Source organism: Mytilus trossulus, chromosome 9 (assembly GCF_036588685.1).
Source record: "Mytilus trossulus isolate FHL-02 chromosome 9, PNRI_Mtr1.1.1.hap1, whole genome shotgun sequence".
NCBI classification, from domain to species: Eukaryota; Metazoa; Mollusca; class Bivalvia; order Mytilida; family Mytilidae; genus Mytilus; species Mytilus trossulus.
Genome location: NC_086381.1, coordinates 4526605 through 4550716, shown reverse-complemented (window position 1 = coordinate 4550716; position 24112 = coordinate 4526605). Strand labels below are relative to the sequence as shown.

The following is a 24112-nucleotide window of genomic DNA, read 5'->3' as shown; positions in this document are numbered from 1 at the left end:
AATATCATGTAGGAGGTCAATTGTTTTGGAATATTTAGCAACTTTACCAACAAATGCAAATGCCAAGGAACATGCATGAACTGCATACATGAAAATTTGAAAAATATTACGTTACTTGAATTGTGTTACCTTGGGTGATAGTACCAAAATAGGATTCAGATTTACCATTAAACAAATACTTAATTTCAATTGTTTATTTGTTCATTTTATCTAATTATAATAAATTATCAATAACAATTTTTAAAACAAAAAATCACTAGTAAAATAGATAAATGCTTGTTTCAATTTATATAAATAATCCCGTATGATAAAATAAAATGTATGGTCAGCTCGTACCAGACCGTTCGCGTATACATACTCATACGGTCCGACCGTACGCGTACGGTCCAAATACTTACATGCATGGTCTGGAACATATACATTAAAATTCACTTTACAATGAACCAACAAAATTACAAATTAACTAGTCTATATTGCAGGCACAAGAAAAAAATGGTTGCTTTAATAATATGCTATTTAGCAAGCTTACATAAACATATTTTCAATTTTGTCGCCTCCGGCAAAAATAGCTGCATCCCGAAATCCCGGACTTAAATAAAGTAAATCCCGAGGTCCCGAAATCCTAAAAAAAAAAGAATTCCCGAATCACGAAAGGGTCAATCCCGAAATCCCGAGCTTAAAAAGACCCGATCCCGGAGTCCCGATAAAGGTCCTATCCCCCCTCATTAATGTAGAGGCAATTTGAAGCCCGCTGCCGGATACTTGGATACTTCAGGGTGTTAAAATATCTATATCTACAAGAAGGCAGCAACCATTTGATTTTCTGGGGCGAAAAACAATCTATTTTTTTTGGGACAAGTCGAAAACTATTTTTTTCTTTCAATTTTCAATTTTAGCATTACTTATAGTGGCAGGATGTGAAACAAACAATTTTTTTCTCAGAAACAAAAACAAATTATTTTTTCTCCAAAAACTGGAAACAAACTTTTTTTTCCAAAAAAAAACATAGCCCCCCCCCCCCCCCCCCCCCCCCTAGAAAACCAAATGGTTGCTGCCTAAGAGTCATTATCTTCACTGAGAAAAGGAGAACAATAACTGTTTTAGATCTTTTTTTCATAAATCTCTTATAATATTATCGAGTTTTCATTATGTTTGATCATGTTTGTTTTGTCAAATTATTTGCCATAACCAAAATTGTTTTTTGTCTGTTTTGCAAATAAATAATTACATTATAAACGTAGATAACTTAGTATATGACGTCATCGTTGAAAAGTTCAGTGACGTCACGAAGCATTTTCCTTGCTGTATTACCAATCTTTTAGAGAAGAAATGTGTAGAAATGCAGTGATTATCTATTTATTGACAGGTAGTGTATATTGTCTGTTATGTTTTACAAGCTCGAGCTGTCGATGTTTCATTATACTTTCACAGAGGCTCTGGTGACGTCACAAGAGAAAATTTTTGACACTTATGACGTCAATAAGTAAAAGACCGCAAAATTTCGTGCCATGTGTAACTGTTGCAGTACTTAGCTATTAGTCCCTTAAATTTTGCGGACCATAAGACAAATAGAAATAACATCTTTGAGGGCAATCGTAACTACTCGGCCATTCTCGCTACGCAGTACAATAGCCTCGTATGCACTACGGAGAAATTCTTCTTAAATTGTTGGCCGGAATTGTAGTGATCCGCGACACAAAGAAGTTCTATCCTCCAGGTGGCGCTATAATTTGGTTACATATCACAGTAATCAAGAACTTTAACTCTGCCAAATATTTTGGCGCGAAAGAAGGAGCAAAGTAAATAAGTAATGGTAAAAAAATTGTACCATTCCAGTCGAAAAAATATAAAATTCAATCGGATCGGAAAATTTTCCGGACAGGAGCAAGTTAAATCAGTAGTGGTAAAAAAATGTACCAGTCCAGTCGAAAAAATATAATTTTGAATCGAATCGGAAAATTTTCCGGACAATGATTCCTCCGCCTAATGCATACGAGGTTATTTCTTCGTGCAACCAGAAAGGCCGAGTTGTTCCGATTGCTTTGAGGGGTGACACATTTTTGAAATGCGAAAATAAGGGGTAGATCTAACAAGAAGGATATTTAAAAACTTTTTATTTTGAATTGAAGGATTTCGGAAATCGTTTTATATATCGTGCTGAAAAGGACACAGTATTTTCATGGGAAATCTGGGAATTCGAAATATCTTAAATTGACAAAATGTTACATTACCGTTATTTTATTTTTATGTCACAAGTTAGACTATGGATTTAATGATAGCATAAGGCTGATAAGCTCAGTGAAATCGCCGTTTTGAAACACCTTATTAACTTATTGCCACTTGAACGTCATTTGAAAATTCATTTTTATGTAATTTCCATTTGATCATTTGAAAATAAAAGGAGGTTGTCTTGTTTTGTTTGTTGTGAGTTTTTTTTTCTTGTTGATTATAAAATAATTTAAGTTTGAACAATGCGATTTTGCAATGTGCCGATTTGATACTTTTGTCGTTTTGGTTCCCTTTTCACCCTGCATATGATATTGAGACGAGAACAAAATCAATTTAGCAAAAATATGTGATTTGAGAAACAATTACTCTGATAAATTGTCATAAAATCAAAATGAAAAATGCAATGTATTCAAGTTCTCCGCACTTAACAACTTGAACAGTCTGATTTTTTTTGTAAAAAAAAACATATTTGAAAGCAACTTAGGGAGTAAAGAACTAAAGAACTGAAAGCTTCTGTTCAACATTATTCTCTTTTGTTTTTTTGAAGCCGCATTTTTCTCTATTCTTTATTTTGTTTCGGTCTATTTTAAGTGTGGGTTTTTTCTCTAATCTGTAAACCTCATTCATATCCTCTATGATACAGTTTACCAATCTGTCGTACTATATTTCCAAAGTAATGTTGTTTATAGAAATGATCCTTTCTTGGTAGGTATGGTGACTGAATATTTTGTGTTATCTAGGTTTTACTGTCTCAGCACTAGAGATGGTTATAGAAATAGAAGATGATGACGGGCATAGGGAAAAATATAATATAACCGAAGAGCTTGATGGTATGTAATTATGGCTCAGTGTTCAACTATTAACGGGCATAAAATATTGATTATAATGTTTAAGTGGTTCGGCGAAAAGTTGCTTATGCCGAGGTAAAACATAAAAATAAACAATTTTATAACAGCTGAATAAGACAAATGTCAAATTAGTTTAGAGATGTCAAAAGAAATAAGCGATCATGTGCTTTGTTCCGAGGCCCATTCATAATGATTCATGAAATCGCTGAACAAATTTGTTGCCATTGTGACTATGACCAACTTGGCCCTCGGCATTTAGTGGTTAAAACTAAAACACAAAACTGCCGTCCCCATTAGTAGTGGTTAAAACTAAAACACAAAACTGCCGTCCCCATTAGTAGTGGTTAAAACTAAAACACAAAACTGCCGTTCCCATTAGTAGTGGTTAAAACTAAAACACAAAACTGCCGTCCCAATTAGTAGTGGTTAAGACAAAATACTGAACTGCCGTCCTCATTAGTAGTGGTTAATATAAAAAAGAAGATGTGGTATGATTGCCAATCAGACAACTATCCACAAAAGACCAAAATGACACAAATATTAACAATTACTAGTATAGGTCACCGTACGGCCTTCAACAATGAGCAAATCCCATACCGCATAGTCAGCTATAAATGGCCCCGATAAGACAATGTAAAAAAAATCAAACGAGAAAACTAACGGCCTTATTTATGTAAAAAAAATGAACGAAAAACAAATATGTAACACAAAAACAAACGACAACCACTGAATGACAGGCTCCTGACTTGGGACAGGCACATACATAAATGATGTGGCGGGGTTAAAAATGTTAAGACAAAATACTGAACTACCGTCCCCATTAGAAGTGGTTAAGACAAAATACTAAACTGCCGTCCCCATTATAGTAGTGGTTAAGACAAAATACTAAACTGTCGTCCCCATTAGTAGTGGTTGAGACAAAATACTAAACTGCCGTCCCCATTAGTAGTGGTTAAGACAAAATACTAAACTGCCGTCCCCATTAGTAGTGGTTAAGACAAAATACTGAACTGCCGTCCCCATTAGTAGTGGTTAAGACAAAATACTGAACTGCCGTCCCAATTAGTAGTGGTTAAGACAAAATACTGACCTGCCGTCCCCATTAGTAGTGGTTGAGACAAAATACTAAACTGCCGTCCCCATTAGTAGTGGTTAAGACAAAATACTAAACTGCCGTCCCCATTAGTAGTGGTTAAGACAAAATACTGAACTGCCGTCCCAATTAGTAGTGGTTAAGACAAAATACTGACCTGCCGTCCCCATTAGCAGTGTTTAAGACAAAATACCAAACTGTCGTCCCCATTAGTAGTGGTTAAGACAAAATACTAAACTGCCGTCCCCATTAATAGTGGTTAAGACTTAAACCCCTTCGTGTCGTCCCCTTTTGAACTGTTATAAGACAAAAATACACCTTCAAGCCACTCACATTAGAAGAGGCTAAGACCTTCCTGTTTTCCTCTGTAGCAGTGGTTAAAATAAAAGAACGCCCACCTTTCGTCGCCATCAGAAACAGATAAAAAAAAAACACTAAAATATCACCTCATTTACAGTGTTTAAAATAGAAAAACACCTACCCGTCCCTATTTGCAATGGTTAAGAAAAAAAACCCATATTAATCGTTTCCATCAGCAATAATCAAGTCAAAACACCTACATCAGTAACTTTAATGCAGTGTTAGAGATATTTACAAACAGACATACGACATGTACGATCCATAGATTTATATTTTCTCGAGATCTTTAAAGGAAAAAAATGAAACAGCAATTTAAATTAACTTCAGATTAATTCAAGATTGCAAAGGATATTTTAGTTTGAAAGTTTTGAACATAAAAATCACTTTTAACATTGTTATTTCAGAATTGATGAAAGACCACCTTCCATTCGACGTACCTGATGAGAGTATGGACGAAGAATATAAAGCGAAACTAAGACCACGACGAGATACAGCCAGTGTTCAGAATCAAGTACCATGGAGTAAGAGTTTTATATTTGATCTACATTTAATTTACAGAAACAGTTTGCTTAAGTTGAAGGTTTAAGGATATAGAGTTTGTCAAGGTTGGAATTATGACTTAAAAAGGGGGGATAAAAGGATATACATGGGTAAGTTTGATATAGGATAAATATAAAATACGTATGGCCTGTGGTTCCTCGCCACTGTAAGACATTTACTGATGCGCAAAACTTGTATATCTGTAAAGATAAATCAATCTTATTCAGTTTTAGTTTTACTTGTCTCCCAAATTTGAAGTAAAATTCAAAATCCGATTCTACTTCTTGAGGAATCGTTACCGTTTTAACGTTATTGAAACAGTTGTTTGGTACAAGATATTAGATTTAAATCCGTATGTATTATATTTTTGATAGATAGAAATTTACCCGAATGCGAGAAATACATTGAAAATTATAGAAAACAGAACAGAGGCGCACCGTTGCAATTGATGTACAGTGTGGAAGAGCATGAGGACATCGTTTTAACATGTCATTACTGGTAAGTAGATATGATATACAACACTACATCTTATCACCTCCTATTTGTAATTTTTTTTAAGACAAACAGTGTGCATGAGGGTATATTATACAAACATTGGTGTTGTTACTTCATAAAAAAGGTATTACAATGTCACATGCGGGTATATTGTAAACATATTTGTGTTATATCCTAATTAGACAACACTGTCACGTGACCTAATATTTTAATCATATAGTTTTGGTGTTATTTCATATTATTCTATGACAAACGATATTATATTGTACTATTATCATTATATTTTGATCAGTGGTGACAAAGAAACATATGGGAAAACAATCGAATGGAAGAAACTTGACAGAAAGAAGGCAAAAGGGAGAGAATTTCGTATAGTTAGAATAGATATAGATATGCATGACGATGATAATGATAATCGGGTGTATATTGATGAAGAATACGGCCTCCATATCAAAAATGCTACAACAGGTGAATTATTTAGCGAAGAATTTTGATAAGAAGTCTCATTTGAAATAAAGGGGAAAATATATAAGTTTTGTAATTATACTAATATATGTTTTGGCGAATTGGAAAGACTACAAATTTGTCAAAATAAGCAAAGAAACATTGCTGATCAATTATTCACTTGCAAGTGAAAAAATCAAAATCCGTTTCCATGTGAACTTCGATTTAACCCAATAGCTGAAGTCAAGTTACACATATCTAAATCGTTGTCAGACATTTAAAGGAAAAGAATGACAGCATCGAAAGAGAAACGAAGGTAAACTATTTCGTTGACTGGTTCGATTCTTAACAACAATCAGTCTTATACAGGTAAAAACGATAATCAACCTGTTATTTAACCTATAAAATGAAATCAAATAAGGCCTAGAAAAGAATGATTGCACGATGTCGCTATGTATTTATATTTAAGTTTATGTTTATATCGGATTACATAACCATCGGCAGTCTGCGTTGGTCATCTCGAAAGTTAATTAGATGGCGCCTAGATTAAAATAGACCCGAAATTCTGATATACAGTATCGAGTCCATGCAGTGCTAACTGTTAATTTTAAACTAATAGTTATTGGAATAGACGTTTTAGTATGTCATAAATCGAATATGAAAATTTGAGTCAAATCAGTGATTATGAATTTGACAGCTAGTGCCCCTTTAATATATTATTTGATATTTGTTTTAGCGGATAGAGGGACTTACTTTTGTCACGATATGAAAACCGAGGATGTTTATGTGAAGAAATTTCTAGATGTTAACATGTTGAAAAACTTCTTCTTCAGTAGTGACAGATTTCGTGTCTTTTTTCATTTAGAAGGTTAGTGGTCATTTGTTTTTAATTCTATGGACCACGGGTGTCATTCGGTTTAACGAAAGAGATGATCGTGAGAGAATATCTAAAGGCGGTCAAGTATTGAGAGATCGTCATAGTTCCAGTAACGGATCATGAAAGACATTTAATCGTGAAGACATATGAAAGGTCAATAAATATTCCAATTTAATTAATTACACAGATAAATTAACTACAAAATAAAACTGTCTGTCGAAATGGTTCAACATTATGATCAGTATGTGAGAATATCCAGTTTTAAAAGTACATAGTTATTACAAAACAACAAAAGGCAGATTGCTTCTCGACATTTCAATGTCATAAAAAATGTAAACAAACCTGATTTTTTCACAAATTCGACTAGAAAAAACTACTTTTATCCAAATAAGGGCATTCTATTTCAATTAATCAAATGGTTCTCATAGTTATTTTGTATAAACATAATCTGAAACTTGGTAAATAAAGAATTATTTACACAAAAAAAGATTTTTCGGATCGTGAAAGATCACGTATACTGCATTTTTGAAGATCGTGAATGGGATCGTGAAAGATCTGATGATACGAAGATGTTCAAATTATTCTTCAATTATATCATAATTAATATTTGTTATTTGTATTGAGAAAAGCTAGATAGGTCAACATCCTCAATAGGTTTAACATTTCAAAGTTTTAATATTTTCAGAAAATGAAATGTAAACTAGTTGGATGATTGTAGGATGAAGCTTTTTATTGTCATGTGAAGTACTCACTTATCACGAGTTATAGAATACCCACATTTTGTATATTGGATCCTATATATATATGTCCGTCAGACAGGATTCACCTGACCCCGAATATGCCTCATTTCATAGATGAAGATTCACTTTATGGTCAAGTCCGTATCGTGGATTCGTCAAGCTTTAGGATAACTGTCTGTTGTTATGATTGTAAGGTGTACATTTTCTGCTATAGCGCCAAGGTATTTCGTGTATGGTGTACATGTCTGTCTGCATGTTTCATATATGACCATGATGACTCCAATTGTATTTGATGTATTGCATGATAGTATAAAGATGTATATGTCTTGATGTCGGTCAGGGTTCATATACTTTTGACCTTATGTTCCGAATTAATTGGCCAAGCATAACTTTTACATTTGTCAGTTTCTAAGGCACTGTAAGAATCGGAACACAGTTATTTAGTGTACATGATATTTGTGAAGATCTGTATGGCATGGGATTCTGATCTTGAATTATTTTTATGAACCATTGACAATCGTAATCGCATTTGACACTTCTAGTAAAACCCTTGATGTTATAGACGTTCAACAAATAAACTATCATAAGTAAACCAGACGAGACATTACATCATTTGCTCTCTGGTATTCTATAGTCAGTAGTATATGGTTAAATCAATCCACATCTGCGTTGTATACAAAGAACTTAAGAAAGTACTGTTGCACAAAATGTTGGTTATCGTTCAATCTCAAATTACTCATGAAAGATGCTGTTTTGCTGTAATTTTTTGTTAGATGGATATCATTTTGGTTTAAACGTTGCATATCCATATTATTGGCTAAATAGTGTCGGTATGCCTGAATTGCACTTGAGCGATTCTCAGAGATGAATCTTTCACACTTATTTGGACACGTTTTAGTTTTAGTTTTTTTTTACCTTCGAGGTAAAGTGTTGAATAGAAAAAAATAATGGTTTTAATGTCCATTCTTATCAAAATAGTTACAGGCTTCAACCAGTTGCAGGTTTATCAAATGGTAAAAAAAAAGACAGATTTCTGATTAATACTAGTATTAAGTCTTGTCACACATTATCTTTCACGATCAAAATAATGCGTTGCCTGATCTTTCACGATCAAGTTTGATGGAAATTCAACAAATTCAAGGTTTTCATATACAAATTAATGCTTTAAGGGAAGAACATACTTTAATTTTACTGTACAATCAGATACAACAAGAATTAAATTTCAAATATATCATAATAAACTGAAATATGACCATTATATGTCGTACACAAAGCGTGTTATTTGTAATTAATGTCATAGACATGCATTGCGCCTTTCGTGTTTTTTCATAAAGTACTGCATATTTTCTTTATCTTATTTCACATTTATGATGAGGAAGTTAAACCATTTTGACAGACATAATTCTTTGTTCCGCGTTTTGAAAATTAAGCGATTTTTTCAAAGATTTTGAACTAGAATTTACATGAAATGTCTTTCGCGATTCGTTACCAGAGCTTTCACGATTGTCTCTCAATACTTGACCGCCGTTAGATATTCTTTTACGATCATTTCTCTCGTTAAACCGAATGACACCCGTGTAGACGAAAGTAAACGCGCGTCATATATTTGAAATGTTTTCCATTTTTATCCGTATGCAGCAAAGATATCACAATAATTCTTTGTGTATAGATAATAAAAGTAAAACAAATAATAATAAATCCACATATTTGAGTGACTATCTTATTGATTCCAATTTAGTTATACAAGAAACAGATATTCCAATAAGGAAGGGTATGTACATGTTTAACATATATTTTGTTTATTATACATTTTTGGTTTACGGCTTTTAAAAAAAAAAAAAAACGTTATTTATGTTTAATGTTTTTTACTTATTTATTTTTTACGTTATTTATGGGTTCCAACCATATGTCCCCATTCAAATGTATTGACTGTCCAAAGTAAAGTGGGGATTCCAACTCTGGAACCCCCACCTTTTCCTGGACCCGCACTGTGTTTTGTCAGATTCGAGTAGTATAAAGACTGACCAATTAGAGAACGAAAAGAAAACACTGACCAAACAAATGTAGTATACTAGTAATAATCGTAAATGCTTTGAATGCAATTGTAATTACAATGCATTGATGGCGAATTATCAATTTGAGTCGGTGAAAGACTGGATAATATTTCAGTATATCTCCGCTCTTTCAAAGTAAAAATCGGTTCAAATTAAGAATACATATTTTTTAAGATAAAAAGATGAAATTAATTTTGTATACTTTGTCGGGAAAAGTGCAGTGTATATAAAGTCGGGAATATGAGGATTGAAATTGTAAGTGTACTGACAACGTTGTTATGTGCAGCGTTTCATAATAGAAATTCAAGATATGGTATCATGCATAGGCGGATCCAGGCCCCTCTTTCGCCCCCCCCCCCCCCCCCCCCCCCCCCCCCCGCTTTATGAAAAGTTCTTGATCCGCCACTGGTATGAATTGGCCAGTGAGACAACTACCCACCAAAGTTCAAATGACGTGGCGGGGGGGGGGGGGGGGGGGGGGGGGGGGGGGGGAGGGGAGGCAATCTTACGCCATTTAACGACGTGAAAAATCTCTTTGTTATTCATTGTATAAACTTTACATGTATACATTTGTTTCAGTCGACAAAAAAGGCAAAAAATTTAGCAAACCTCTTCCAGAACAAGTCTGTAAGTATTTTTATATTGTTCAAACTGAATAAAGAGATTATCTTCTTTCCGACCTATAGCTGTTCAATGTATTGCATAATTAGAAAAGAGAAGGGGATTTTTGAACTAAAACAATAAGCTTTTAATGATATTATTTTTCAATGAATCTAATTATCTCCGAAATTTTTTTAAAACTAATAGATGCCAAACAAAAATAACAAATCGAAGACCTGCAACTACTGACAAATCATAAAATACATTTTATTTATAGCCAAACAGGACAATCTTGTTTATTATTCAAGCTGGGGAGACTGGACGCCGTGTAGTGTTTGTGGTGCAGAAGGCGAGCGTAAGAGACGAGGTATGTTCAAATATATTCACGATACCTTATATAATGTAGTTTTCAAGATGAAAATAAATGTTTTTTTTGGAAATTAATATAAAACTATAGTTATTATACTCATGAATAATATATAACACTGTATCAAGAAACTTACTTGTGAAAATTACCCCTTAAAATATGAATAAAACAAGATGTTGACCAAAACATTAAGGAAACGACAAGCAGTCGATTTAAAGAACAAAAAACAGAGGATATATAGAGGTTTTAATTAGACAGGTTACACAATGTCATTAGTGGAGTTTTAGTTTTTAGTTTAAACATATTTATTTATAGTGGATTGGAAAACAAGTTTTGCAACTTATATTATTCCCTTTCCACTTTGCGGGTGCGATTGCTGCCTTTTAGCGGCATTAGCCTGTTCTTTTTCGAAATCTACAAGGGTGTCTTTTAACTTGCAAGAGATATGGCTCTCACTTAACACGGGTCAGCCATTTATCGTCCCCTTCCGACGGACTATCATCGTTTCCTCAAGACCATACTCGCAAATGGTGTCAAGGGAGAGCCGAAAATTCACTCCCTGAAATTTTCATCCCAGACGGAAATCGAACCAGGAACTTTTGTGTTAGAAGTCCACCACTTCACCACGGCTCTCAGCAATACGTTGAGGAAATGATTATCACACAAAAAACTAGAACTAAATATTAAAATCACAAGCTTGTAACCATAAGGTGCCGGATAGCCCTCTGACTAACTGATTGGTACGCTTCTATTAGTTTATACACTGTATGTACCTGTGGGCATTGTGTAAAACGACAAGAAAATTTTCCAGTTGTTTCATTAAGCACATGCGAATATTTATTTACAGTATTGGTGCTGGTATCAAAAAATAGAAATCATAAAGGGTAAATTGTTAAAAGTATGTTGTTGTTATGTTTATTTGTAGGAGAGGTTCAAACTTTAAGGGAACTCCATTCTTGTCAAATGAATAAGTACATGCATAAAAGACAGATTTATCATACTTTTCTTTCTTTCAGCAATGTGGAGAACTTTTATCTTACATTTAAACGAAGCACCAATATTTGTATGTTTTCTTGATTTGTTACAGGTACATGCATGGCCAAACTATACTCTGAAAGACAGATGATAGAAAATTACGAACAGTTATATTACATTTTACGTTCGTACAAAGCGGGATTACCATGTAGATCCTCGATGTTCGAGAGATATTATTATAGGATGTCTAAGTACCGTGATCGACCAGACGAGATGGAATATAAGTCATGTCACGTGCAATGTTGGAAGGGTAAGTAATCATTATTATAGTATGTCTAGTTACCGTGACCGACCAGACGAGATGGGATATAAGTCATGTCACGTGCAATGTTTGAAGGGTAAGTGTAACGAAAATCGGTCATAGTTTATTTATTTTGATGTGAAACTCCAGTTATCTTTCCCTATTAATTGTGTTTCTATATGAATACAAGTTTCTCCATAGTTGGAGCACCATCTATCACTTAAAACACCACTAAATTTGGTAAAGTCTTGATTTTCACCCCTTCACGTATAATGGACCGTTCCATATGGTAGTATATAAGCCAGCTCAAAACAGAGAAACTTAGTCAGTTTTATGTGGACCTTTGAAGTGTTAACATCAGGATTAGATATTCCAACTGGTAAGTAGAGTGAATTAAGTGATTCCAAAGGATATATAAATAGTGTTCGGATTTATATGTGGATGTTGCAATAGTGATTGTGATACAATGTATAAAGTGAATCTGATATATATAAGTGGTTATTGTATTAATGAGAATACAAGGTGTATACTTGCTTGTGTTGCAAGTTGTACTATGTGTGGAAGTGTGAAAACTTCATAGATTTGTATTAGTGAGAATACAAGGTGTTTACTTGCTGGTGTTGCAAGTTGTTTTATTGTGGAAGTGTATTAGTGAATGTGCATTGTGTAAACCTTACCAGTTGGATAATATTCATTGTGTGGGAACTCAAAGTGAAAGTTAGTGCGTGAGTTAAGTTGTGTTTATATATAAATATTCCTTGTGAATTGAAACATTAAGCAAGTGTTATTGTGTCATTGTGTTATTGTGGTTAGTTGTAGACTAGCAATGTGATATTACATGTTGGTGGACGTTGTAAATAGAAGTTGTATATATGTGATTTTGTGTTCATACGTTTTATGTGATACGTACTTGATGCATGTTGCAAAGTAATCTGTTGGTGACATTGTGTAATAAAGGGCCGTATGCATGTTGCATAGTAATATGTTAGTGACATTGTGAATAAATCGGTCTGATACATGTTACATAGTGATTGCATAGTGACATTGTGTATATATATTCTGTTATGATACAGTGTGTTTATGCATTGTGAATGATGTATTTCACCTTGCATTTTGAGTTATATGCATTGTGCTGTGTTAATGGTTTTTGTTATGAATCAATTTAATGATGTGTTAATTGTTTTGAATAAGACAACTGGTTGTGGTGAAAAATTGAGTTGAACACTTGAAATCCTGATTTATTCAGATACGGATCCATTGATCCCCCGGTTACACGTTACATAAGTAAACATTATTATAGTATGTCTAGTTACCGTGACCGACTAGACGAGATGGAATATAAGTCATGTCACGTGCAATGTTGGAAGGGTAAGTACACATTATTATAGTATGTCTAGTTACCGTGACCGACCAGACGAGATGGGATATAAGTCATGTCACGTGCAATGTTGGAAGGGTAAGTAAACATTAGTATAGTATGTCTAGTTACTGTGATCGACCAGACGAAATGGGATATAAGTCATGTCACGTGCAATGTTGGAAGGGTAGGTAAACATTATTATAGTAAAATATGTCTAGTTACCGTGACCGACCAGACGAGATGAGATATAAGTCATGTCACGTGCCATGTTGGAAGGGTAAGTAAACATTATTATAGTATGTCTAAGTACCGTGACCGACCAGACGAGATGGAATATAAGTCATGTCACATGCAATGTTGGTAGGGTAGGGAAACATTATTATAGTATGTCTAAGTACCGTGACCGACCAGACGAGATGGAATATAAGTCATGTCACATGCAATGTTGGTAGGGTAGGGAAACATTATTATAGTATGTCTAAGTACCGTGATCGGACAGATGAGATGGAATACAAGTCATGTCACGAGCAATGTTGGAAGGTAAAAAATTATTACACACCAAGTCAACGAAAAATTATTAATATTCTGATTGTCTCTCTTTTCAAAATACTAAATAAGTTCTTACAAATATTGCCTATTTCAATTTCTAATTAATTATATGATGATACTCGTGAAACATGTTTAATAGGAATATTATATCTTCAGCAATTGTGTGGTTGCTACCATCATACCATGGTTGGTTTCCTGTACATATTGGCCATGCTTTCCAAATGATGTGCTGTCTTTTATTCTTTGTGATTTTCAATAAAATTGTGGTAACTGGACCTCCAAATGTCGTAACAAGTCAAGCTGGATTTGAATAACGTGTTCTTAATTGTTGTGTGTCGGGTTGTACCGTCTAATGCTTTGGTAGTTCCTGTTATCCGTGATATGTATTATGATTCTATACATTAATCGCTTTAAAAGGGATGTTTTAATATTTTATTCCATAGGTGGTAGTGGCGGGAAAAAGTTTGCATCAGTCAAGCTAGACAAAATAGAATTCACAGACGTTATGAAGAAATGTATGTATAAATTATATATATTCAAGATAGTATGAAATGATCGAAAACATCCTGACTTAGGTCAATAAAAAAACTTGGAATTAAAGTTTTCAAAAGTTGCGGAAACGAAATTTCATGATAGAGTTTTAGTGGTGTTTATTTTCTTTATAATGATGTATTTATTTTCATGTTTAAAAGTACAGTTTATGTTTTTCAAATATGGAACTGAACATGTGCTGCTAAAAGTTTTGTTAAATGAGTGTTAGTTTAGTTATGTAAAATTGTTGAGATAAGCATGTTAAAAAAGGAATTAACTGTGGAAGTACAAAGGATTTTAAAAAAAATCGTACGACCTTTGTTTTTAAATTATTAAAGAGGTTGTCTTGAGTTCCTTAGGCGACATTTACAACTAACGAACTCGTAATTTTCTATCTATCTTTTGCTATTGTTTTAATCCGTTTTCAAATACAGTCATGGGACAAAAGTGAGTTCCCAGTGAAAAAAAATCTATTATTTTAAAATCGATATTTTCCAAAAAAATATTACGAAGTAAGTGTATGAGCGATTTTCGTAATATAAATACCAAAAGATGTAGAAATGTCTGAAGTTTTATTGTTTCTTTGGTTATAAAATTATTCATGCTCATTTTAATATTCTGACGAGATGAACAGATAGAAAAATATTTCTTGAACCGTTTTCTATTATTCTAACCAAATTAAAATCGTAAAAATTTGCATCTGTGTCTAACTCATCAGATAATGAAAACGAAACTCAAGAAAATTATGACTAAATTAAACTTCAGACATTTTTACATCTTTTGGTATCTGTTTTATAAAAATCGCTCATACAGTCAGTTACTTGGAAATATTTTTTTGAAAAATATCGATTTTAGTTAAAATAATAGCACTTTTTTTCACTGGGAACTCACTTTTGTCCCATGACTGTACATATTATTTCCTAGGATATCTAAAATGTTAAGACATATTTTGTTTTAGCAGGAACTGCTTTGTTTGCTAGATTTTACATTGTTCTTTTTTATAATTTGTATAACCCCAAGCGTCACTAAAGAAGGACATTTTTTCAGACTTTAGGTTTAACTATTTTTTAAATGATTATCTTTGTCATCCTTAGCATCATTCGGAAGTGAGGTATGTTTCTGACTTTGGAAAACATTGGGTTACAACTCTTCAATTATTATCCAATAATTACATTAGATATATGTTTCATTATAATACGTTATTCTGATTGGATACACATTATTCCTTAATCAACTTCATTAAACAATAAAATTTACCATTCATGATGATGTGCACAGGTAAATTTAATAAAAAAAAAATCAAGAGTAAATAGAATGAAGCGCTTCTTTTTTTATACAAAATGCACTTCGGTCTACGCTTTTAACCTCAATGAATTTACAAAAAGAAGCATTCAATAATTCTAAATTTTTAACTTTATATTTACAGTTCCAGAGACAACAGTAATTGCGACGGAAGGTGACAGAGTTGATTTAATTTGTCCAGGGTATATACCTCGTTATACATCAGTATATTTCATAGTTTCTAGTCATATTTGTCGTCGATAAAGATATTTTGATTAAGTTATGTTACTTTCTAGGGATAATTTCATATATTATAGATTAATTGAACAAAACTGACAAAAATAACTTTAGAATAATGTTTCGCTTTGAAAATTAAAGAAATATAAAAGCAGACTTTAAATAAATGTTTAGAATATATTTCCTTTCATCCTTAACTTTCATTTTGCAATCTGTTTGGCTGTAAAACATTACCACATGTGATACATCAGTATAATTTAAACCGACCACAATCGAGTCAAACGATCCTTTAGTTACCGAACCATTTAGTTAAATGAGGTGGTCGACCACTAAAATAAGATTAATTTGAGTTGATCATTCCAAATATAAACAAGTAAACAGATTGTAATCGAATGATATTGGTTAATGAATTCTACATCAAACTTAAGAGACTCATTCAGACTAATCTAGTATGACGATTCAAATAATTTCCTCTTACTGTTTTATTAAGGAGAGGTGACGATTGTCAATAACATAACTATCCACTAGAACACAAATTGTTTTGCTGTTGTCTTTTGTTTTTGTTTACAAATTTATAAACCTTTAAACCTTTCTTGTTTCAGGTCGTCGATAGACACTCTTGTTTATTGGATAAACGGAACAAAATATATGTCGTCATTAAAATTACGCGAGAAGATGGCTGATAGAGTAGAGATCGATGCCTATAATGTTTTTGTTATACATACTTCTCTAGTGGAAGATTCCCACTCATACACATGCTCTTATGCTGGTAAAACAAGAATGATTTTCCATTTGAAAGGTGATATATTAGAAGAATTAGGAAAAGATTCAGTTAAATATTATAAAAATTTGTAAGGGTTCCGCGGAACCAAGTGTCTCGCCTACTTTTGCTGTTAATCGCAGGCTCAACAAAAATTAACACTTTGACATAAATAATTTTTACCATACAGTTCAATATACAGTCTTAAAAAGACCCGTGTCTACAGAATACTGTGGATTCATTATCATTCGCGTGAAACCAACTTTCATGGATTTCGTGGGTACAATTTAACCACAAAATTAAATGTTCAACGAATGACAAATTTTCCATAGGCGTGTATGCAAAAAATATAAAACGGAAAGACCCTTATCAAATGGCAAAATCAAAAGCTCAAACACATCAAACGAATGAATAACAACTGTCATATCCCTGACTTAGTACAGGTATTTTCTTTTGTAGAAAATGAGACTAAACCTGTTTCTAAAGCTATCTAAACCTTTTACTTGTATGACAACCGCATAAAACTCCATTATATTGACAACAATGTGTGGACAAAGCAAACAGACACAATAGGTAAACATGTCAGAAAAAGGGGAACAACAGCAACACGAAAAACTGAAAGTGATCTCAGATGCTTCGAAAAAGTAACAGATCCTTCTCCACAAGTGGCACCCGTTGTGTTGCTCATGTTATTACAGAGCCGGTAAATAGTTCGGTATGTAATATTCGTAAAAAGGGTACGGGATTGTAGTTATGACACAAGGAGCGTATCCGATATCATCTGTCTATCAAAAACCTCTCACTTGTATGACAGTCGCATCAAATTCCATTATATTGACAACGATGCGTGAACAACACAAACAGACTCAATAGGTAAAAATGTCACAAATAGGGGTACAACAATCAACATTGTGTTTCTCTTTCAAAACACATTTAAAATGTATTTTGAATACATGTACTTATATATATAAAACTTTTTCTTTTACAGTTCTTCCACCCCCTGGATTGCGTAAGTAATAATAAAAAAAAAGGAAAAGTGTCGAATAAGCAAAATTAAATGTATTTATTGAAAATAACTGTAAATTTGAGAAATTAGTCGATTCAATTTTCCATCCTGGAGGAAACGTCGTTCTTTTTAAATCTCAAAACGCAGAGGGACCTCCATTTCCTATAAACGCAATAAAGTTGCTTCTAGTAACTATAGTAACATTCTATGTATAACTCTATCAAATCTTGGTTTAAATGAACATAACTATTGAGCAAGAAACCATGATAACTGGCTGTTATGTTGCAAGCCACTTATAAAACCATTTAATAAATGCAGTAAACTGAAAATTCATACTATACTTTTTGTTTAATTTACTTATGTATAGCTTACTTTATCCTATAAGTTGTTATATATGTCGCCATTGTGAGTTTCTGTTATTGTTGAACAAATTGTTGAACCTTATAAAATGTGCCATTATAAATTATCTCAGAGACTTTGTTAATATGACTTTTTTTTTATTACAGCACCATGGATTGAACATCTGATTTATTTGTGTTATAGTTTTACGGTGGACTTTTGGGTGTTTGTGATTTTTCTCGTGGTTCGACATAAACACCGCCTTGTTGCACATACAAAAAAGAGATTTAAACCAGTAATCGATGTTTCTGATGAAGATGAAAATAATAATGTAGAAGTACAAACCATACATCGTGAGAACGAGGCTCTGTTGCATCGTGACTTTGATGAATATTCGGCTGAGAATGAGGCTCTGTTGACAAGTGACTTTGCTGAATATTCAGTTGATAACCAGGTTTTATTGGCAAGTAACTTTGATGAATTGTCGAATGAGAACGAGGTTGTGTTGAGAAGCGACTTTGATGAATATTCGCCTAAAAACGAGTTTATGTTTGCAAGTGACTTTGATGAATTTTCGGCTGAGGACGAGGTAGTGTCCGCAAGTGACTTCAATGAATATTCACAAAATGAAGAGGTTTTGATGCCGAATAATAAATACTTTTATACATATCAGGATAAAAAATATATTTGAAAAGTTGAATTTAATTTAAAAAAAACATTGTAATATAAAAACCTTCCTAAAAAAAATTGGCCCTGCATTCGATTGTATTTAAATAAATTATCTATAAAAATGGGTCTGGGGTTAGTTTTGTTTTAAAATTCCAGTTTTTAGAAAACACTTTCCTCTACTTGCTTGATTGAATAGAAATTGTCCTACATAGTTACGTTAATCATGTATAGACTATTCATACCGGAAATGTTGAATTTATTAGTAATCTATATATATGTATATTTCTATACACAAGAACAGTTATTATAGTGATCTTTATGTATTCATATATATAAAACTCGTCTAAACATCAACCCAACAATGTTAGCTATGTAAATGTGCTTTCGCTAATTTTTTGTACTTTCCTCGCCAGGATTCAAACCCATGCTACTGAGATATCGTGACACCAAATCGCCTGCGCTGTATCCGGCGCGCTAGACCACACGAACACATGGGCTCCATAAAATGAAGCCATCGGTGGCCGGGTGTTACCTTTCCTCGTCAGTTTTAATCAGCGTCGTAATACAGTACATGATATATAAGGCATGAAGATGTCACAGTATTGTTACATATCAGCTAAATTATCTATATACATAGTAATGGATCCTATGTGTAGATAATTTAGCTGATCTGTAATAATAACATAGTAAATGATCCTATATATATATAGATTTGTTTCATTTGTTTTTCATTCGCTCTCACTTTTTTACACTTGTATCTTGTTTCTTTAAAAAAGATGACTCAACTTCCTAATTGTAAAATTTGAATTTCTGTGTAGCCATATTCTAGCATCGACTGCATATGGAGTTATACCTCCAAGTTTTTATGATATTTCAGAGTTTGATATGAACGGGTTTATGTTAACAATGTAGCTATTAAACCAAAAGTTCCTTTGGAAACTTTTGTCTTTCTTTTTTGATATAGAATGCATGACTATTTTTGTTTAAAGATATTTAATCATTCTTAATCAGTTAGTTTGCTTGGCTTTTGATTCTAACCTCGAATTTAAATACTAATCTTTCTAACAAGCATATCTATTTTTTTAGATATTCAACTAAAGGCGTTAATTCAGTAAATAAATATACGGCATAAGGGACCGCTTATAAACAAAATGAATGCTGAAAGAACTAAATGTTTTAGATAGATATAGGAAGATGTGGTGTGAGTGCCAATGAGACAACTCTCCATCCGACATGGTTGAAAAGTAATGAGGGTTAGTATAGGAATTAAGTGGGAATCTGCAGTATTTCTAATCAAGGCTATGGGAATGTCCAAAAAATGCCTCATGACCCTTTGTTTTTATTGTTGCAAAAGATAGGGCTACATTTGTACTTTCAAGGATTATATATGAAAGACATATATTAGCATTATACTGTAATAGGCAATGGGAGATTTGTTTACAGAATTTACCCTTATAGACTTGCTCTGAGTTAAAACAGTCTGCATAATACCCAATTCACAATATCATTCTTTCATTTAACAAATTTTTGTTTTCGGAACAAACATATACAGATGCAATATTACGATAATTTCTTAATAGATACTTCGTGTTAACAACATATTGGATATGTATTTCCGCGAAGGAAACGCTGGATTGTTCATTTAAGTTTGAATGACTATTGTTGTCATATGTTGTTGTACCTTGTAGTAGTATATACATGATATGTTAAAGTAAAAGGATTTGTAATGTATTTATATTCATATAACTCAGAGATGTCACTCAGCTTTCAAGAAACATAACATTTTTCCTACTAATTCATATTTTTGAATTGAAACACATCCTTGGTAGAAATTATTTTCCCCTAAGTTAATTTCCCTATGATAGTACGTTTGTTGTTTATGTAATATTGTAGTTCAGCAAACTAATGACACTCATTACTGATAATAGAATCGTTGTAGTGATGCCATGGGAGGTCGCTCCATTGTCTCCGACTGACACAGTTGGTCCATTACAGCTGCATTTACTTTTCATTTCGATTCGTGGAATTTGTGTGCATTCACTTCGGTTTCTTTCGGCGAAACATGTGACGTTGTTTGCATAATTTTGAGAATCAAAAGTTGCATCCGTCGAACAAACAGGACACTTATCGACGATAGCTCCTTCGGGTTTAATCCAAGTCTGCAATCCACAAACTGTAGATACTTCCACAAGGTTGTCTACAGTTACACGAAATGCTACACTAGTTATGGGAACATGTTCATCCCACTGAAAGGTGTGGTTACCGATTCTCCTTAGTCCGACCATTATCAAATCACCTTGTTTATATGAACCGGATGTTCCGGAACACTTGGAAACCGGGAAAAAAGAGAAGATAGTGATATTTTCAAAAACGTTATTACCATCCGATTTTAATACACAATGAACTTCCAAATTAATGTTGATGCTTTCGAATATTGTAATATTACTTACTTCACGTCCTATTACTACAACTTGTGAATAAGACAACATTTGTTTCATATCCAATTTAATCCAATCCTCTACCTTACATGAGTCAACTGATAAGTTATTCCTACAGAAAATAGAACAAAACACAAACACAAAATATCTTATCGACATTGTTCTTACTTTTGTCTTTTGTTTAGAACATTTATATCGTGTACTGGTATTTTATTTAGAATACTGGAGCGTATTTTAGTTTACCTTGTGATCAACTTTAAAGACTTTAAGCAGTTAATCTGATTAAACCCCGAGATTAACCTAATTAAAGTTGGCAAAATTTTTTTTTAATCCGCTGAATATTATATATTCTACATTAAAAAAAAAAAACCAATAAGTTACAAACAACCTATGCATCGCTTATACTACAACTACTATTATAATAATAATAATAATAATAATAATAATATTTATGAAAAAAATGGTGGCGTGCCAAACCTCCCGCTTTAATGGCAGTGTTAATTATAACACTAAAATGACAACATTACACGACAGGGTTACAATTAAAAAAAACACCAGATTAATTGGAGAAAATATAGGACAGAGAAACAAACGAATAATAGCCATCCAAAGGTAACAGGTTAAAAAAATATTTTTATACACCAGACGCGTGCTACTTCCACACAAAACTATGCTCAGATGTAAAAATTTTAAAAGCCATAACAACTACCAAGTTGAAGATCGCCAAGGACCAAAAGTTGCAAAAAGTTGTAGTCTCACCTTTGTTCAAAATTTAATTAAACTGCATGTTACTCAATAGAAACTAAGTACTCGCTTTGTAGCACTAAATCAATGTAAAGGAAGTTCCTCATTTCGTTCTAGTACGAATGATTTTTGATGAAATTGTAAATAGTGAATCAAAATCGTTTCCCAGAGCAAGTTGTACAAATAAGTTAGATTTATTGTATGCAGTTGTTATTGAATAGTTCGTTTATATGTATGTTGTATTGGTGTTTGTTTGCTGTGTTTTTGTTCCGTTGTTTATATCTTAAAGTTGATGTGTTTCCCTAGGATTTAGTTTGTAACCGGATTTTTATTTCTCAGTCGATTACTGACTTTTGAACAGAAGTGTGCTTCTGTTGCCTTTAGTTATGCTTGCAATTAAAGTTGTTGAACAACACCTTTTCGAGTATATTACTTCGACTCATGAATATCAATTACTTTCAACACCATTCTGACCTTAATAGTCCATATCGACTTTCATATTGAATTTGATTTGATCTTCAAAGAAGACAGGATTATATAGTATATATATGATGATAAATATTCCATTGCAACATCACAAATAATACATGATAATCCTAATGTATAAAGTACTGACGTTGTTTTTTTTTACCTTAATAATGTATTAAAGTGTCAATTATGTAAAATTTTATTGTCCATTGAATGAAACTCTAAGTGACTGTCATACATATGAGCGGTTTAACTAGCTATAAATCCAGGTGTAATCCACTGTTTTCTACATAATGAAATGATCTGTACCAAGTCAGAAATATGACAGTTGTTTTTCATTCGTGTCGTCTGTTTGAGCGTGTGATTTTCCTTGGAGTTCAGTTATTTTTTTCAACTTTTTGTTAATCTCAATAAACTTATCACAGGTACCAGGATTTAATGAGACCGTAAAAACATATAAGGACGCAAAAGGATATGCAAATTTTTAATAATACATACATAATGAATAATGAATACATTGTAAATCATAAAGAAAAATTAAGGTTTTACAGAATAAGTACACAATGACACATTTACATACAGAGTTGAACTGGTTTATTTGTAACGTTATATAACAACGAGATTGGATGCTAAAGAGGGTTTTAATTACACAATACAATTTAAGAAAAGAGGACTCACATCAACATACGGCGTTACTGCATGCCAACTTTTATATGTAAAGACGATGTTGACAAGAATTACAATTGTTTAAGAAAGAAGAAAAAAATACACCAAAAAATTATACAGATTTTATTCATGCAGGTATCGACCATTTTAACAGTAAATTAAAATAAAAAGTTTTCGAAGAATTGTAACCATATATATATATTCTCTTTTGAATCTAACATAATATTATTTTTTGGATCTCTGTTTTTGTCTTATGTTTTATGTGTACCGATATAATGACTGATGTATACAATTCCGCCTCATTTGCAACTGGTTTTAACATTCTTAAAAAAATCAAACAGTATTCTTAAATGCTATATGAATTAAATACTAAAATAGCAACAAAACTAATCCCATGCTTAAATTTCGCTTACATTGTTTATTCAATTAACGATAACAGGCTTACAATTAGTTGCGCGAGATTTTCATTTCTTTATACAGAGAATCTTATATCAAAACTGTCTGCCTTTTTACATTTTTCAATTCTAAAAATCAAATTGAAAAATGCTCCACGTTGGAGCATTTTTCATTTTCAATATAGAAATAAAATCAAATTAATTGAAAAATGGAAAATTTCAGCAATTTCAATGTTTGCTTTTTAGAATGAGATTTGAAATATGTTTTTTCGTAAAGCAAGCAAAATCTAGTGTAAATGTTTTAATATATTTAAATGGTAGATAAAATTATACAATTTTAAACACAAATTTATTACTGATTTTTGTTATATCCTCGTGAAATAAGAAAATGTAATTCATGATAATTACAAATTTCAAATCTCATTATGAAACTGATTTTTTGAAAGTGACTTTAAAAGATTTTTGTAACATTTTTCAAACCAATTAACTTTGTGTAGAGCATTTTGCAAAATCTGGGTTTTTTTTAGAATAAAATGACAAATGAAAAATGTTTGGCGAAAATATAAACGGTCTATAAAGTTAACAAAAATTAACTGTGTTATGTATTACTAAAAATGTTATGTCTAATTGAAACTGACAATACAAACTATTAAAGTTACAACGAATTGTTATCAAATGAACTGTAACCATGATAGTTTGTATTGTCAGTTTCAATTAGACATAACAAACTGTTGCCCTTTAGGACG

At 32.5% G+C, this 24112-nt stretch overlaps 1 protein-coding gene across 3 annotated transcripts; it reads left to right on the top strand.

Moving 5' to 3' along the window:
• Positions 1-1264: 1264 nt before the first annotated feature.
• Positions 1265-21395, top strand: LOC134685002 (uncharacterized). Of its 3 annotated transcripts, none has more exons than XM_063544335.1 (15): positions 1265-1366; positions 2970-3059; positions 4935-5051; positions 5445-5568; positions 5858-6033; positions 6746-6877; positions 9365-9397; positions 10260-10307; positions 10558-10647; positions 11735-11932; positions 14276-14347; positions 15790-15847; positions 16484-16680; positions 17630-17650; positions 18154-21393. In XM_063544335.1, exons 1-15 carry the CDS (start codon positions 1330-1332, stop codon positions 18675-18677), a joined length of 1917 nt encoding a protein of 638 aa, XP_063400405.1. In that variant the 5' UTR covers positions 1265-1329; the 3' UTR covers positions 18678-21393. The 3 variants fall into 3 exon arrangements, with proteins under 3 accessions (XP_063400405.1, XP_063400407.1, XP_063400406.1); XM_063544336.1 differs by having other exon boundaries at positions 1285-1366; positions 2939-3059; positions 18154-21394; XM_063544337.1 differs by lacking the exon at positions 2970-3059 and having other exon boundaries at positions 1282-1366; positions 18154-21395.
• The last annotated feature ends 2717 nt before the right edge of the window (positions 21396-24112 follow it).